We start from the raw sequence: 18,550 nt of genomic DNA, 5'->3' as shown, positions 1-18,550 counted from the left end.
AAGAAAGTAAAATATAATCTTTGCCTTTAATATACAATAGGGTGTGACTCGTATGATCTATGAAAGTTCAAGCAAAATTGATTATAATTGAAGCCAATTTAGAATATACATATTTTGTGTACAGACTGTTTTGAAATTAGTATGCAAGCTGTATGTCAGAGTCAAATTTGCGGTTATGAAATAAGAGCGTGTAGAAAAGACTGTTTTTTGTTGTTGTTGGGACAAGGATTGAAGAAAGAATAAAGCTGCTTGTTAACATTCAACAATAGAAAAGCATCCTGGCAGGATAGCCAGATAACCAGGAAAGTATTTGAAAGAACAAATACTTTAGGACACTTATCTTTCTCATCAGAACAAAACCAAATATGTTAACAGGATTGGTAGCGACCACCTAAATCAACTCACGTATTTTGCGAGGATTATTCAGATAATCTGAACTTTATTGTAGTATTTGAAGTCCAGTATTTAATCTCTGTTCAGAGTTCCATTGCATCTGCAATCAATTCTAACTATATTAAATGTAGAGAATAAATTACTTTACCAAAATATGGTCAAATGTTCTTGGTAGAAAACTAAATTCTCACTGAGTAACAGAAATAGAGCCTTTATTCCAAGAGACTGGTGGTTGCTGTTTCAACCATCTGTCCTTGATATGTGTGATCCAGATGTATAGTAAGAATTTTTTTAGGCAATCCCATATCACCTATTACTATTTTTTAGGATGTGACATGGCTAGAAGAAGCTAAGGTGGGTTTAGGGTTTATTTTCTAAACCATTCTAAATGCAGGTGTTTATCTTTAAAATTGTGGAAACTGTTATAGAAGCACAGGACTTTGTACTGTATTTTTGCTGTTTTATTTAAGTGATTCATAAGTTTTGGTGTTTTATAAATTCTCAAGTCTTTATAATATGGCAGTCTGGCGAGAAATGTGAGAAAATATGAAGTCAGCCTTTGATCAGATAGTAAAATGAATTCTATCAGGCGGTTACTTAATCTCAAACAAAATGCAACATCAAAAAAATCGATTTAATGTGTAGCTATTGTTTATTAAGTAACCTTAATTACAATTTCCAAATGTACTTTTCCAAATCTTGTAATTTATTGCTGTAAAAGCATCCTTAGAATTCTTTAAAGAAATAAAATGTGAAAATTGTTTTAGTTAAAGGATTTAAAGGTGATAAAAGAATCCTTGATGTGTGATTATTTTTCTCTGGAATACTAACTATTCTAAATGACAGTTAAAGGATTACTAGGTGTTGTTAATTTACTGCAAGATACAATTAAGAGGAGGAAGCGCATCTTCATACTGATCATGGTTGAAGAAAAGCATTCGAACAATTTTTATGTTGAAGATTATAAGATGTTTGAAGTAATTTACATTAAGTTCTCCAATAACAGCCGTCCAGCAAGTTATTTTTTCTCCCTCTGGACGTAGTATTTTGTAATTAAGTTTGTATGTCTTATATGCTAGTGCCAACACCTGTCTGTGAAAGCACAGTGTTTAAACAGGAGCAGTAGCCAGTTGAAAGGGCAGTGTGAGCTCTTTAAGGCCTAATTAAGAACTGAAAGGGAGATGAAGGGAGTAGGACAAAAGATGTGAAAGTAGCTGAGATGATATTCCCAGAGCAAAGTTCCTCATTAGAACAATAATGAGATGATCAGAGAATGCCAAGCCTTCACTTTTTTCTCTCCCTCTCCTCTAGTTGCCTTGGATGTCAGTTAGTACCCCACCAATATTTGGTTACCAGGACAACCTTTCTTTAAATCTTCAGTTATTTTGAGTCCTGATAATTTGCTTTTGTTTAAATTTAAATATTGTAAAAAATGTACATTTCCTAGTTTAAAAGGCTAGACTGTGTAAAGCAAAAAATAGATCACTAGCAGTTCTCAAAATCTTATGCACAACTGTATTATTTAAAATTCTGGGTTAGAAAACTTCATGTAGTAATTCTAATATTCTCTTACCAGTCCACATCTTCTTATGTCTGCATATAGACATTTTTAATAGAGGTAGGGTGGAAATGAGAAAGGGTTGGTTGTAAAAGGGGAAGAGAGAAGAAAAATTTACATTAAATTTCAGAATAAGAAAACATCTTAAAAACATAAGTGCTGTCTGTATAGAGTGTGCTGTGAGAAAAAATATTGAGCACTTTGGAGTAACCATTTTAAGTTGCGTTTGGTCTTTGCCAGCTTAGAGAGTTTTGAATTTTGTAAGTTTTTGCAAGAATAATAAAACATATATTTTGAAAAAATAATTTTTATATTTACCTGAGAGTTTTCCTCTTTAAAAAACTAATTTTTGTAGAGCATATATTTTAATTTTCTATTGTTTATATTAATCATTTTATTTGGAGTTATATCGACAACAAATACATATACATATATGTGTGTGTGTGTGTGTGTGTGTGGAGTATATCAGTCAGTTTAAGAATCTTACGCCTAAAATTAGAAGGTTTACATTCACATATAGGATAAAATATGGAACTCAGCATGAAACTGTTTTTAATTATTTTATATTCTTTTCCAGAATATAGTTCATAGTACATGTGTTTCTAAGATGTTTTCCTGCCTAGAAACTTGATGCTAAAATTTGGGGTAAAGGTTTCACATAAAAGGACAAACGGAAAATTTATTGAAAAGGCCAGAAGTGTATTTCCAGGAAATCTGTCTACACATTAATGTTAGATTGTTGTAAGGAAAAAAATAATAATCCAAATAAGATATCTATATATTCTAGAGTATGGCTATAAAGTATGACCAGTAGTCTGAAATAATAATTGATTATTTTGAAAGATTTAACTATTAATTTATGTCATGGCATTAATTTATGTCAAAACAAATTTTTGACACATCTTTCATCTTCAGTGTCTTTAGAGAAATGTTACAAAAAATTTTTAACTACATTAACTGGTAATAGTGTTAAATATTACGGTGCACATTATTTTTTTTAACTATTTTGTTGCTTAATTAGTTTGGAGAAATCAGTTTATATATGTATAATTTTATGAAGATTAGAGAGACTTGAATAGATGCTTTCATTATGTTAAATAAAGAAAAAGCATAAATCAGTCAACTAATCAGTAATGAATCCCATTTAGCTTCCTTTCATTAATCCCTGCAATTCTCACAAGAACATGAATTTCTCAGTAAATGTTTTATTAGAAATGTGAAATCACATTAGACTTTATTAGTTTTTAAAGTGTGATTTAGAAAAATTACTTGGTATACCAGACAATTTTAGATTTGAAAGGGACCGTGGAGAACATCTCATCTATCAGATAAGGCAAATGAGACCCAGGTTGCTCTCTCAAATTTATGCAAAATTACTTGTGTTGAAGTAAGAAACTTTAACTTATTTTTAAGAAATTTCGAAAGTATACTGAACTCTATACTATGTCTTGTCTTTACTGTAGAAAACTGCTTAACATAATCTTTTATAAGAATGTAATTACTATTTATGTATCTCTAAACTATATCTCATGACCAATTAAACTAGTAACTATATGCGTGAGAGAGAGAGAGAGAGTGTGTGTGTGTGAGTGTGTGTAGACTTATAAAAGATTAATTGATCTGAGAGAGGAGAGAGAAGTAAAACACTTGTCTCTAGAATTGTCCTTTAATGGTTTTAGAACAATATTTGAAATGTTTTTAGGGATGAAGGAAATATAACTGAAACTTACATCTGTTTCCAGTTTCTAATGCTAAAATAAACTAAGTTGTTTTAGACATATTTTATAGAATTTAAGCTCACTTCCCTTTAATATCCTCTCTTTTCATTGTTACTAACTCTGGTCTTTCATATTTCAGTAGCCCTATAACTAATCTTAGCCCCTCCAAATGATTCCACTGTTGCCATTTTACTTTTCCTGGAACATAGCTTTAATCATATCCTTTCTCTGTTTAGAAACCTTCAGTGGCTTCCTATTTTCCATAGCAAAAGTCTAAAAATTCTTTATACTACCGTTCAGCATCCTTGGTGGTCTGTTTCAAACCTACCATTTCAGCCCTTCTCTGCTCCCTGTCCTGTACAGTATTTTCCAGCCATGCTCTACAGAGTACCTGTTATTGGATTACCTGTTACTGGCCACTATGCCTTGAGCCTTGTTTCCTTCTTTGAACAAGCAGAGCTCACTGCTTGAAATGTCCCATTAGGCATTTCTGCCTGCAAAATCTTGAAGGCCTAGTGCAAGCTGTATCTTCTCCACAAAGCCTGAGAGATTCTGTGAAATTGGAAACGTTTTTCAGTCCTGAATGTATTCACTTATCCTGGAGAAGGGGGTGTACTTCAGTGACCCAAGCATCAAATTGGTATCTGTACTCTAGCTTCTCTTTCTCTGGTCTGGTAAAGTCCTAGTTCCTTGGGCTGAGAGGCTGGGGAAGTAGGGAGGGCCAGTGAAAAGTTAAACTTTGGCTTTACTGGTGAACACCCCCAAACATATAGCACTATTAAAGTAGATCCTGAAAACAGGGAAAGACAAGTTTAATTCTTATGGCGGGCGAGGTCATTCTGCATTCACCAGTCCCCATTCCCCATCCTCCACTGAACAGATAGTATTCCTTAAGAGCAAGAAAACCAATTTCCATGGTATTAGGTCTAACATTTAAGTCTCTAATCCATCTTGAATTAATTTTCGTATAAGGAGTAAGGAAAGGATCCAGTTTCAGCTTTCTGCTGATGGCTAGCCAATTTTCCCAGCACCATTTATTAAATAGGGAATCCTTTCCCCATTTCTTGTTTTTCTCAGGTTTGTCAAAGATCAGATGGCTGTAGATGTGTGGTATTATTTCTGAGGACTCTATTCTGTTCCATTGGTCTATATCTCTGTTTTGGTACCAGTACCATGCTGTTTTGGTTACTGTAGCCTTGTAGTATAGTTTGAAGTCAGGTAGCGTGATGCCTCCAGCTTTGTTCTTTTGACTTAGGATTGTCTTGGAGATGCGGGCTCTTTTTTGGTTCCATATGAACTTTAAAGCAGTTTTTTCCAATTCTGTGAAGAAACTCATTGGTAGCTTGATGGGGATGGCATTGAATCTATAAATTACCTTGGGCAGTATGGCCATTTTCACGATATTGATTCTTCCTATCCATGAGCATGGTATGTTCTTCCATTTGTTTGTGTCCTCTTTTATTTCACTGAGCAGTGGTTTGTAGTTCTCCTTGAAGAGGTCCTTTACATCCCTTGTAAGTTGGATTCCTAGGTATTTTATTCTCTTTGAAGCAATTGTGAATGGAAGTTCATTCATGATTTGGCTCTCTGTCTGTTATTGGTGTATAAGAATGCTTGTGATTTTTGCACATTAATACCATAAAAATCCTAGAGGAAAACCTAGGTAGTACCATTCAGGACATAGGCATGGGCAAAGACTTCATGTCTAAAACACCAAAAGCAACGGCAGCAAAAGCTAAAATTGACAAATGGGATCTAATTAAACTAAAGAGCTCTTGCACAGCAAAAGAAACTACCATCAGAGTGAACAGGCAACCTACAGAATGGGAGAAAATTTTTGCAATCTACTCATCTGACAAAGGGCTAATATCCAGAACCTACAAAGAACTCAAACAAATTTACAAGAAAAAAACAAACAACCCCATCAAAAAGTGGGCAAAGGATATGAACAGACATTTCTCAAAAGAAGACATTCATACAGCCAACAGACATATGAAAAAATGCTCATCATCACTGGCCATCAGAGAAATGCAAATCAAAACCACAATGAGATACCATCTCACATCAGTTAGAATGGCGATCATTAAAAAGTCAGGAAACAACAGGTGCTGGAGAGGATGTGGAGAAATAGGAACACTTTTACACTGTTGGTGGGATTGTAAACTAGTTCAACCATTATGGAAAACAGTATGGCGATTCCTCAAGGATCTAGAACTAGATGTACCATATGACCCAGCCATCCCATTACTGGGTATATACCCAAAGGATTATAAATTATGCTGCTATAAAGACACATGCACACGTATGTTTATTGCAGCACTATTCACAATAGCAAAGACTTGGAATCAACCCAAATGTCCATCAGTGACAGATTGGATTAAGAAAATGTGGCACATATACACCATGGAATACTATGCAGCCATAAAAAAGGATGAGTTTGCGTCCTTTGTAGGGACATGGATGCAGCTGGAAACCATCATTCTTAGCAAACTATCACAAGAACAGAAAACCAAACACCGCATGTTCTCACTCATAGGTGGGAACTGAACAATGAGATCACTTGGACTCAGGAAGGGGAACATCACACACCGGGGCCTATCATGGGGAGGGAGGAGGGGGGAGGGATTGCATTGGGAGTTATACCTGATGTAAATGACGAGTTGATGGGTGCAGTAGACCAACATGGCACAAGTATACATATGTAACAAACCTGCACGTTATGCACATGTACCCTACAACTTAAAGTATAATAATAATAAATAAATTAAAAAAAAAAAAAAAGAAAACCAATTTCCTCAATATTTTAGTTAAGTTTCCTAAAGCCAAATGGAAATGTTTTAAAAGATAGTGATGAAAATCATTTTAAATTGTTGGGCTTAGTGAGAGAACTATGATTTAAAAAGAATAAAAAATTGCTTAGTTGTAATTGGGCATTATGTTTTACAGAATGAAAACTCTTAATGCTATACACTGTTAATAAAAGGTGATGTTACAGGGCCTCGATTAAATTCCTGAGAAATATTTTTCTTTCACTTTTGATATAACATTAATATTAGAATGCTTTGTAATAGCAGTGAATTAGTAAGTATCTTTAAAAAATTTTTTTGGTTATATTTATGCCTTTGCCTAAAAGGAATTTTTGTCAATAGAATAAAGTGAAATAAATAGGTGAAATGGGAGAGAATGCAAATATACTAACCATAGTATTAATATGGTTGAACTCTTGAGTTTCCTGATAACCAGGGTCAAAAAGGGAAAGAAGATAAACTAGATATTATTACTAGGAGAAAGAAATAGACCAGTTACTCAGGGGAGGAAAAGTTCTGCCTGTTTCTATATTAAAACAGAAGTTACTCCCATGGGGCTTCCTATAAGGATAATCTTTGATTTAATTCCGAGTGCTTCCATTTTCATAGCAAATTGGAAAAGATTTTTGCTGTAACCATCTTCACTAAGAAGCCAAACATGTAACATTAAATCACAGTTCAGTGGAAGCAGTTTCATAAGGACGCATGTCCAAGTGTATAGTTTTCAGTTACATCTTATAGTTCCTCTGAGTTGACTTTCAGAAATCTTTAGTTTTCATCTATTTTAGTTGTATTTATTATAAAACATTTCATCTCTTAACTTAATCTTACATGATATAACCAGTCTCAGATATTAGGAAATTGCCCACAATGTTAGAAAGGGTTTTAGAATTTAGAGTTGTAGTCAAAACTTTGGTGCATTTGCCTTAGTTCTTGCCTCAGGACTGGCTAGCCAATTTGTGGACTGTCACATTCACTCTAAGCTAGGCTAGCGAAAGTCTTCATCAGGGTTTGAAAAACAAAAAGTCGAAGTTCTGGATAATTCTTAATGTTTGTCCCAGATGTTATATCTACGAAAGTGATGGTCTTTATCTTGTTCTAGGACAGCAACCCCTTTGATGCCACTGCAGGGTATCGTAGTCTGACCTATGAAGAGGTTCTACAAGAGCTGGTGAAACACAAAGAACTCCTTAGGAGGAAGGACACCCACATCCGGGAACTCGAGGACTACATCGACAACCTCCTTGTAAGGGTAATGGAAGAAACGCCCAGTATTCTCAGAGTGCCATATGAACCATCCAGGAAAGCTGGCAAATTCTCTAACAGTTAATAAAGCCAATTGTGTTGTGTCGATAATTGGACAAAGAGAGAGAAAGAAAGAAGGAAGGAAGGAAAAACTTGTTACTGAAAGAGACTACACTATCAGGTTTCATTACATAGTCTCCTTTATTGTGAAGAATAGTTTTACCTGTAAATATTAGCAGGGACTATCAAGAGTGACCTTTGAAGCAAGCTAAATAATTTAAACGTTTAAATTGAAAATGGGCCAGATTCTCAATGAATAAGTGGTTCCTTAGGATTCACTCAGGTGCTGGTACTGACCCACTGATCTGCCATAGGCCCAGAAATATCTTAAGAAGTACATGAGTTATTCCTCAGGAATAGATTTTTCATAAAGCAGAATTGATACTGTGGCTGGTTTCTCAGAAATCAGTTTGTAGAAATATTTAGCTTCAGGAATACTGCTCATTATAAACACTACTGAAAAAAACAGTTTATATTTTATGTACACATATGTACATGAATATATATTCATGTATCTTGTATATAAAATATAGGCACATACCTCATATATACATGTGTTTTTAGAACATTTAGAAACAACTGATTGCCTCTAAAGTTAGGCTACCAATTTTCTTGATTTGAAAATGTGTGTGCTCTATTGATGCAAGACAAGTCATCGTTCCTACTGTCATGGTTTGTTATAGAGAAGCTGCTTCAAATCACTCTTGACTACATGGACCTTGGTTTCAAAGTGAGCTGCTATGTATTATTCTAGCATCAAAGTTTTTCTCTTTTCCCAAAAGTAATGATTTCAAGTCCTTTTTTTTAAAGAATGACAAATTTTAGGAGACTTCATTAACTTCACAACAGCATGAATTTCTTTGAATTATCTTTAACATTTGAGTTTGTTTAAGGTATAAGCAGAAGATAAGCTAATATAGCTTGTTTTGTTGAAATTCTGCATGCCTTTAAATCACTAGCAAAGCAAATATTATAAAGTTATATCTGAAAATAATTGTGGAAAGTATGTGATTGCCTCGTGTGTCTGATAACCCAAAGAAGCGGGCAGATTCCAGGAATGAAGAATTAGGCTTGGTTTCAGGTTACATAAATAATAGAATAGATGGTTGCCTTTGGGTCTTGAACCAAAATAAGACTTACTAAAGGAAGAGTGAGTTTTTAGAATAGACCTTTACTAGCGTGGCATTATGCATTACTCCACATCCACCCTTTAAGAATTGATTTATTATAAAATTGTGTTCTGTTTTAAAGTCCAGTCCCCCAAAATGTTGATTTCTTCCATGGATTATTTTTATATGATTTGTACAATTTTTTTCTGAAATTTAAATTGAAAAGCAATGTTATAAAAATATTGCTAATCTTCTGCTTATTTTTCAGCCTTAAAAGTCTGAAATACTATAAAACACTGAGAGTATCTGTGTCTTTCTGAATTTAAAATGAAAAATTCATCTCCATTTGAAGACTGACATATTCCCCAATTTTTCCATGAATTGCATTTTTTTCTAATACTCATCTCTGTTAAGACTCCATTGAAAGTTAAATAAAAAGCCGATATAGTTTGGGGTTTGGGGTTTTTTTTGGCTTATTTTAGTGTTTTGAATCAGAGAATACTTGGCCAAGCTCGTATTTGTAAACTAAACTTATTATTTGTATCTTCTGCATTTCAGTTTTAATGTAAGAACATGCATTTTGAAATTATGAACATTTTTTTCATAAAAATTCAATGCTTTAAGAAATGGAGAGGGAAAAATATTTATCAGTTTTTTTCTTCACTTAAAATTCTGTAATAAACCTCAAAATCTGGTATAGAATGGTATTTTCCCATTTGAGGTCTTGGTAGTTTTTTGTTTTTGTTTTTGTTTTTAACATGGTGCCACTTTTAATTAACTAAATGTTACAAAATTCTCAGCATTTGTTTTTTTCTGGTAGCATTATTGAGTCTTTTCATACACTTCTTAAAATGCCAAAATTTATGTTTTCAGTATTACGACAGTATCTGCAGATACTATAATAATATGCTTTGGCCAAATTTGGTGTTTATAGAGTGAACCAAGATGTCAGTTTTGTATTGGGGATATGTTTTACATAAATAGAGCTCATTTAAAAGTATGGTTCAAGTACTGCTCTTCTTTTTATGGGGAAATAGATTTTTAAGGAGCAATTCTTTTCCTGTATAAAAGCTATTGAGGCTTAGCTTTGTTCATACATGAGTGATTTGGTTATAACTCAATCAAAATTTTTATCTTTAAATCTGAGACAAGTATTATATTTAAAACTGGATCTATTAAAACATTCATCACTGCCTGAAACTTTGCTGTTCTAATGTTTATGAATTTTCACTCATTATCTAGAGTAAACTCACTACATATTTTCATAATCAGTCAAAATAATAAACTAAAAACAAAAAGTAAAAATGAGTTCCCAAGTAAATATATCAATATTTCCCATGTTTGGGCAGAAGCGCAAGGTAGTTTCAATTTGTCACATTGTAGAAAAAGAGGCCAAAAAGGTCACCTTAGTCTATTTTTCCAAAACGTTAACTTTAGGTATTCTAATGATGTATTTTGTTAGTTGCTTAGAAATGGAAATAAAATATATGTGCTTATTAAATAATGCACAGTACACTACATTATAGAGTTTATTTTTGCTTTTATGCTTAAAAGAGTGCATGCCCAAAATACTTCTACCACCAAGAGGATTTTTTTAAATCACAGAATTGATATTTATCTCAAGCCTATCTTAAGCTAACGTACTTCTGTTACATAATTAAACTATTTCTGCTATTATTTTTAAAGCAGTATTATTTTATAACCAGTTCTAAAATTCAGCTTTAAAAATATTGAACATACCTTCCTACCACTTATGCTTCAAGTTTCATTTATTGAATACCAGGGTCATATCTTAGAATTGTATATAAAACAACATGTAACCCATTCATGAAAAACTTTTAAGTATTGCTTTTTGCTGCTATGTTCTGCATTGAGCCTAGTTTTGCCATTGTCCCTTGAATGTAGTATTATCCATAGATTATACATAACTACATCTATTGCTTTTGGCGGTAAATCAAGATTTAGTTGTAATTTTCCAGCTGTGAAAATGTTGCCTTGTATTTAAAAGGGTTTCATGAATGGAAACCTAAGTAAAACTAAGCTCATTAGTGACAGACTTGCTTTCTTCATGTTACTCCTCCAGCAACTCCCTCACCACCATGCCTCCCTGCCTACCATCCCCGGAAGGGTGCTTATTCTTTAACAAAGAGAATCTAAAAATAAATACAGATAAAAACTGTTGTCTAATATATCTACAGTAAATGTTACACTAGATCTTTTATTTTCCTCTGTAGCTTTTCAGAAAAAGCAATCTACCTTGGATTTGTAAATCAAGCTGAAACTTTTTTGATGTTCATATACTCATATGTCTTATAGGTGGTAGGTGTCACTTGTGTGTATGTGTAAGTGAAGTATGATGCATGCTCATTCACTTGGTCTCTTTGAAGTAAGGGAAAGGATCACAGTGCTGCTGGGCCATGATGGTATGTAGAAGGGTCTGTCAGCACACATGGAAAGCCCCCATTTGCACAGATGTAGAACTTTAATAATCCAGATGCAATCATTGGAAGTATTTAATATGCAATTGGTAGCACCTTAGCTAATTAATCTGCATATGAAGCATTTTCTCATATATTTAATAAAAGGTGTAGAAGCTCTTCAAGCATTAACTAGAGTTGATGTTTTATTCCATTTATTTTATCCACCAAAAAATGCACTCTCACGGTGGAGTTGAAGTCTGGTAAATGATACATGTGGGCCTGTTAATCTTCGAAGCTTCCAGATGGTTTGTGTTTTGAGGTACAAAAAAATGCTGCAGATCTAGAAATGCATATATTTAGCAGGTATTTGAAAGATAGAAGCATTATTTATAACTGAAGAGTATGACACTTATCTTCTTAAGTAAATGCTCTCATAACTTGTATACATTTTTGCAGGTACAAATTCAAAAGTATGTAAGCATTGTATAATGTGACAATTGTATAATTTATGTAATCTGATGCATGAATCAGAATTTTTATATAATATATGATTATTGACTAATAGTTGATTAAAGTGTTTAAACTTAATTCAGTTGTCAACATTTATTGCAGATACAATGGTGTTACCATAATGTATTTATATATAAGTCCTCCCTGTCTTTTAATAAATACCTAGGATGCCTCTTATTTGCTGTATTGTAGCACATATTCTGTAAGACCTACAAACTTATTTTACTATGAAAATAGTTCTGAAAAGTCATTCAAAAGATAGTTTTTAAGTTCAAGTGAACATTCTTCAACGTGTGTGGATGCCCACTACATATAAGACATCCCTCATAGGGGTGGAGCTTACGATTTAGTAGAAATGATATTTGAGTATTGTTATACAGGCTAAGGTCTATGCCAAGTACTTCCTGTTTATGCTTTTATTTGTTTCTCACAATAACCCTGTAAGGTAGGGAATACACAAGCTTTCAGAGGAAATGTAAGAAAACCCTTTGTGGTACTGAAGAAAGTGGAATAGGGTTGGTAAACCCGGTAGCGTTTCTCACCACTTCTTATCCTCCAGCTCCTACCAGAAGTCATTAATCAGTTACCACTTCCAGTCCCCTCAACACAACAGTCTAAGTGCATGCCTCTCCATCCGATGTATGGGTACATTTTTATGGCAGTGTATTAGGCAGTTGTATTCTAGATTACGGGATGTGAACCATATGTAGTCTTAGACATAAGTCATACATATTTGGCACAAGGGATTTCTCAGCAGGCCAGAACACCTTTCTGTTCTGGAATTGTAGTCCCTTCTGGAGGCCCATTGAACCTGTCCCTCTACTTCTCCCAGCACATCTGCTTTAGATTCTTCTTTCCACCTGCCCACAGCATACACGTTTCTTTTTCCTTACTCTGCTGAGACAAAAATATTTGGAGTAATTTGGAATTAGAGGGCTATTATGAGTCTGTTAAGTTGACCATTTTTCATGTAGGGCTTGTGACCTAAATGCCCAACATTTGACACTTTTCCTCAAATAATTTTACATACCACAACTTCATACTTTTATATTTTTATGATTATACAGTTAATACAAGAATTATTTAATTTTGTATTTATGTACCTATAATTACACGAACTAAAAGTGCTTAATTTTGATCTTAAACAGTCCTCGCACCCTAAAATTTGATTCTTAAATGGTCAGTGGTTTCATCATTTGTGAGGCATACTAAAAAGCCAAATTTATGCTAGGAAGCACAAAATCAAATTTCTCTGTGAGAGGATTTCAATTGTGGTGTGTTGTGGTCAGACGTACGGTATGGTATGGTTGGTCAGTAACGTTAGTACCAAAGTTTGCGTGTGATTTTTTAAAATAAATTAGAACAATGTAAAGATTATTGCTATGATAGTGTTACATTCTCTTATGCTCTGGCAAATGATGGAAAAGTGTGTTGAGAGTGAGACTGGGGGTTATGTGCAGTTCCCAGCAAACTTTCTCATTTGTGCTGCAACCCTTAGTGCAGGAATTGCAAAAACTCAGACATTTCCAGAGCCAGGTAGGTACAGTGGGTAGGTACAGTGGGTGATAGGGCAGGTGGAGTGTAAAAGAATAGGGATTACCAAGGACAGTGGCAATCTGGAGAGCTCATTTTTTTCCACTAAAAAGGAGCAACAGCTGTTCAGCTCCAGCTCATTGTGGCCATTCGGAAATGAATTTAAGTCCGAGATTGCTAAACCTGATCTTTCTAGAGAAACTGAAAATAATACAGATTATGTGAAATATGATTTCCAAATGTTGGCAGTTAACTCGTTTTCTTTTTAACCAAAAAAATTTAAAGGCCACCAGTTTACAATCTCTTCTTTTTTTTTTGAGACGGAGTTTTGCTCTTGTCGCCCAGGCTGGAGTGCAGTGGCTATCTCGGCTCCCTGCAACTTCCACTTCCCAGGTTCAAGCGATTCTTCTGCCTCAGCCTCCTGAGTAGCTGGGATTACAGGTGCTCACCACCACACCTGGCTAATTTTTGTATGTTTAATAGAGACAGGAGTTCACCATGTTGGCCAGGCTGGTCTCAAACTCCTTACTCAAGTGATCCATCCGCCTCAGCCTCCCAAAGTGCTGGGATTATGTGAGCCACCACACCCAGCCTGCAGTCTCTTCTTAGTGAGTCAATATTTCTGATGTAACATCAGTTATCATCATCGTCATCATGGTAAGAAAAGTTTAGAGGAGGGTTGTTGTTTACTTCCTCCCCAAGTGATTTTGTGTTTAATCAAAAACTGGGTTGGCTGAGGAGCATGTGGGGTGTGTGTGATATGTAAAACTGAGAACAACCCGCCCAGGACTTTCTCAGGGGTGATGGGGGGTTGGTGTTGAGGGAGGAAATAGAGAGTAACTATTCAATGGTTATAAAATTTCACTTAGCACCATGAGTAAATTCTAGAGATCTGCGGAACAGCATTATGCCTGTAGTTAACAATACTGTATTAGACACTTAAAAATTTGTCAAGAGTATAGATCTCATGCTAAATGTTATTACCACAATTTTTAAAAATGTAATTTAAAAAAGACTTTCTCCAGTATACCTGTCTCTGAGCCTGACTACAGTTACTTTTCAGAGAACAGTGCAGGTAACCTGAGGTCCAGTCTGAGGGCCACTGCCTCTAATGTTTAAAGCGTTTTCCTGTGTTATCCTGGGATCTGTCACATACTGTTTAGTGGTAGTTGTGACTTTTCCATATCTTATGATCTTGCCTTTTTGGTAAAAACTGTATAAAAATTACTGGTGTCGGCCGGGCGCGGTGGCTCACGCCTGTAATCCCAGCACTTTGGGAGGCCGAGGCGGGTGGATCACGAGGTCAGGAGATCGAGACTATCCTGGCTAACATGGTGAAACCCTGTCTCTACTAAAAATACAAAAAACTAGCCGGGCGTGGTGGCGGGCGCCTGTAGTCTCAGCTACTTGGGAGGCTGAGGCGGGAGAATGGCGTGAACCCGGGAGGCAGAGCTTGCAGTGAGCCGAGATCACGCCACTGCACTCCAGCCTGGGAGCACAGCGAGACTCCGTCTCAAAAAAAAAAAAAAAAAAAAAAATTACTGGTGTCCCAAAGATCACTGCACGTGTATTGTGCTGCGTTAAGGTCAAATCACATATATTGTATGACAATTTTCAGTAATAGAAAGTGAATAAATTTCCATGTGACTTTTTGGGCATAAAACACATATTTGAATTAAAATATAATGGCCATTGATTTCATAGTTCAATCTTTACATCGGCTATTTAAAATTCATTCATGCTTTTTGATCCCAGCCCTGACACTGGTGCTCACAGTGTCATCCCCAGGGCAGCAATGTTGACATCACCTGGAAACTTGTTAGAATACAAATTCTCAGGCCCTACCCAGACCTACTGAATCAGAAACGCTGAGGGTAGGACCCAAAAAGTCATTTTCACAAGCCCTCTCCAGGTGGATCAAATGCATATTCAGATTTGGGAACCATTGAGATAGGGACCCTGTCCACTCTTTTCCCCCTTAGTTTAATGTAGTTTGGAGCATACTGTTCAGGTTTTTTTGTTTTTTTGGTTTTTGTTTTTGGCTTAATGTAACTTTCCTTGCCAATTTGTTTATAAACTGATTTTTTTAAAGTTTTTCGATGAATATATTTTAAAGAAAAACCTCTTGTATGATGAAACTTCATATAGGTAGAATGTTCATAAGATAAGTACAATGCACTATGCAGAGTAGATACATGATAATTATTGTTGATTATTGATACATGTTTTGTTTGTGCAATAAGATTTGGTACTGTGATTGAGAAGAAATAAATACACAATGGGCCTTAATGTAAAAGTGCCAGAATAGTCGTCCAATTGGTCTGACTTGACTATGCAAAGTTTGGTTAAGGAGGGCATCTTTCTCAACCTCACAGAGGCCAAAACTGAGGTAAAAGATACTAGTGTAGAAAAGGAAATCCAGAATGCAGCCACATAGGGAGTGTGAGAGAATAAAGTTTTCAATATATGCCTGAAATATATGCCTTAAGATAACAAATGAAGCCCACTTGTGACTTTAGGTGCGAGGTTTTATTTAATGCATACTTTTTTTTTTTTTTTTTGAGATGGAGTTTCACTCTGTCGCCCAGGCTGGAGTGCGATGGCGCGATCTCAGCTTACTGCAACCTCTACCTCCCGGGTTCAAACGATTCTCTTGCCTCAGCCTCCCAAATAGGTGGGATTACAGGCCTGTGCCACCAAAAATTGTGCCTGGCTAATTTTTGTATTTTTTGTAGAGGCAGGGTTTAACCACGTTGGCCAGGCTGGGCTTGAACTCAAGTGATCCACCTGCCTCAGCCTCCCATCAAATAACTTGTTTACTAAAAAGCTTACGTTCTTTTCACAGTCAAAACTGGGTTGAGATTTTGTTTCTAGGGAGATCTAGAATGAAATTGGAAAGTCTTGTTAGGTCTTGCATCAAATGTTAGAAACCCTAAATGATTAGAAAAAGATCATTATGCATTCAATTAAATAACGTAATTTAAAATAAGAGTGGGGTGAAAGAGAACATCCAATAGGGAGAGTATTTTACTGGTTTTTATTCCTCAGTGTACTAATGTCTGGAACATTGACACTGAATGAGTTCAAAGGTATCTAAACAAGGCAAAAGTTGTTGGGTTTGATTTGCTTTTGTGTTTGTTGCTTGTTTTAATCATGCAAAGCCTCAATGAAAACTTCAATGCCAAACATTAGATTAGCCTATGGTACAAACCTAGTATTAAGAAACTAGAGAGCACAGATAATTAAAACCACAGCTAATTTGGAATCCTCAATTTGAACCCATAGTTTCAACCTCTTTCAGCAAAATTTTGCTACTGATAATCTAAACAGTAACAAATTGATTAATGAGTTTCATCTCCTTTCCTAGATTTGCAGGCATTAATAAGGGGGAAAATGGCAGAGAAAACTGGGAGTTGGATGGAGAAGGGAAACAGTAGGCCTGGTTCACTGTGAAACTAGTTGTCGACCTCAGATTAATGCAGGTTATAAGAGACCATACAGGACAAATACCTCTTTTAAAGAAATAGTTCGTTTGTCATGAGCAGTTGACTGATCCAGTAGTTGCATTTAATGTTTTTGTGTTTACATTGAAGAATTTTTTTCATTAATGTACTGTTGTCGAACATCTTTCATGAATTATAAGCTGTAAAATATTTTAATCCTTGACTCATTTGTTTACCAAGCTATTCATTTAATGCTATATAATATGTAGCACTTGAGACCATCTGTTAGGAATATTTGAATAATACGCACACTGTGAAGATATGCGCAGCAAATAAAGCACAAAACACATGAAATATTCAGGAAGAGTTTGCGATGAAGACAATCCATGTATTTTAATTTTTAAAAATGTAGTCTGACATCTAGCAGTAAGTCATTCCAAAAATGAAGCTCTCTTATTCTGGGCAAGTTGCTGTATTGAGATGGCATTAAGGTGTCATCCTAACTTTAAGTGAGCAGATTTTACATTAAAATATTGGAATTAATGCCAATTAGAATTGTGCTTCTAAGAACTCTTCATTAAATGGGACAAGGTATTGCAGAGTAACTGCAGCAGTCACATAGGAATCATAACAAGCATTCTGTTTTGTGAAGCAAACCAAAGAGGAAGGCTGTGATTAGGGGATGACTTGGGTGTCCTGGGGTCATCCTTGGAGGCAAGTATTTGAGGGGAGCACCAGGTTTCATTTGTAGTGTTGGAAATACTAAGTTTGGTGCAGTGATTGGGCTACAGAATTCAAGGTCTTAAAAGGTCCTTTAATCCCATTGGAGGCTGAGGCTACGTATTTCTTTATTCTGACTTGGTGGAGGGTCAAGAGGAGGTTAACATGTGCAGGTCCCCCAAAGCAAGGGACCTTCTGGAAGATCGAAAATTGAGGTTTCCTTAGTTAGCTGCATATAGACACCTGGATTCTTAAACCCATCCACCTCTCAGCCCTGACTGATTCTGAGGAGCCTCACTCACCGCTGGCAGGCTTGTTGTCCAGTGTTACACCACTTGATAAGCTGTAGCCTGTCACGATGCCTCCTGTGAGAATGGACCAGGATGGTGTATACATGGGACAAAATGTGTTTCCTGCTAGACCAAGGGGGGATGTCTGGCCAATTAGAGTTCCCAATCCTAGTATTCACTCTTTAGCAGTGGCTTCCCTAAGTGCTTTCAACTTTGCTGTTTTGATGCCCAAACCAGACCCCCTTGGAATTAAAAGCAGTCTGCTTTTTTCGTTTTTGTTACAGTCTCACAATAGCAGAGCGATGCCACTCGTGGGTGTCCCTCAAGCTCCCAGAGCACATCCCCTTGTTAAAAGCCATAAAAAGACCACAGCAGTGAACCATGCCTTAATTTCTGATGAGCTGTTCCATATATATCACTGTATTAGGATACTAGCATATTATTTCAACCTTTCATCTTGTCTTTACTCTTTCAACTATGTTACGGACTCCATAATATTTGTTATTCCTCGCTCTTGATGCCCACGGACTGGCCAATCATGTTATAAATGCCTTTCAGTTGTCTTTACACTTAGTTCTTATTTGTTGAGCAAATTGATGCATTAAATGGGCCTCACCTAAGTTACTCTTCAGTTTTGTGTTTGGCATTCCCTAGTAACTAAATGGATTTCAGTGTGCATCTCTAAATGGTGAATATACTCCTACCTTTATTATCTTCACACTCATATTTCCCTTTGTCCTGACT

The 18,550-nt window shown here is 35.6% G+C and overlaps 1 protein-coding gene across 2 annotated transcripts in view; it reads left to right on the top strand.

Annotated features, from left to right (window-relative positions):
• Positions 1-11,898, top strand: part of RAB11FIP2 (RAB11 family interacting protein 2) — a 43,490-nt gene extending 31,592 nt beyond the window's left edge. For both annotated transcript variants that reach the window (XM_025397661.1, XM_025397662.1), the window contains one exon: positions 7,579-11,898. In XM_025397661.1, the coding sequence (XP_025253446.1) occupies positions 7,579-7,806 (228 nt within the window). In that variant the 3' untranslated portion in view covers positions 7,807-11,898. The remainder of the gene's footprint in view (positions 1-7,578) is intronic.
• Positions 11,899-18,550: the final 6,652 nt, after the last annotated feature.

Source organism: Theropithecus gelada, chromosome 9, assembly GCF_003255815.1.
Source record: "Theropithecus gelada isolate Dixy chromosome 9, Tgel_1.0, whole genome shotgun sequence".
Classification (NCBI taxonomy): domain Eukaryota; kingdom Metazoa; phylum Chordata; class Mammalia; order Primates; family Cercopithecidae; genus Theropithecus; species Theropithecus gelada.
This window is presented reverse-complemented; position numbering and strand designations above follow the sequence as displayed.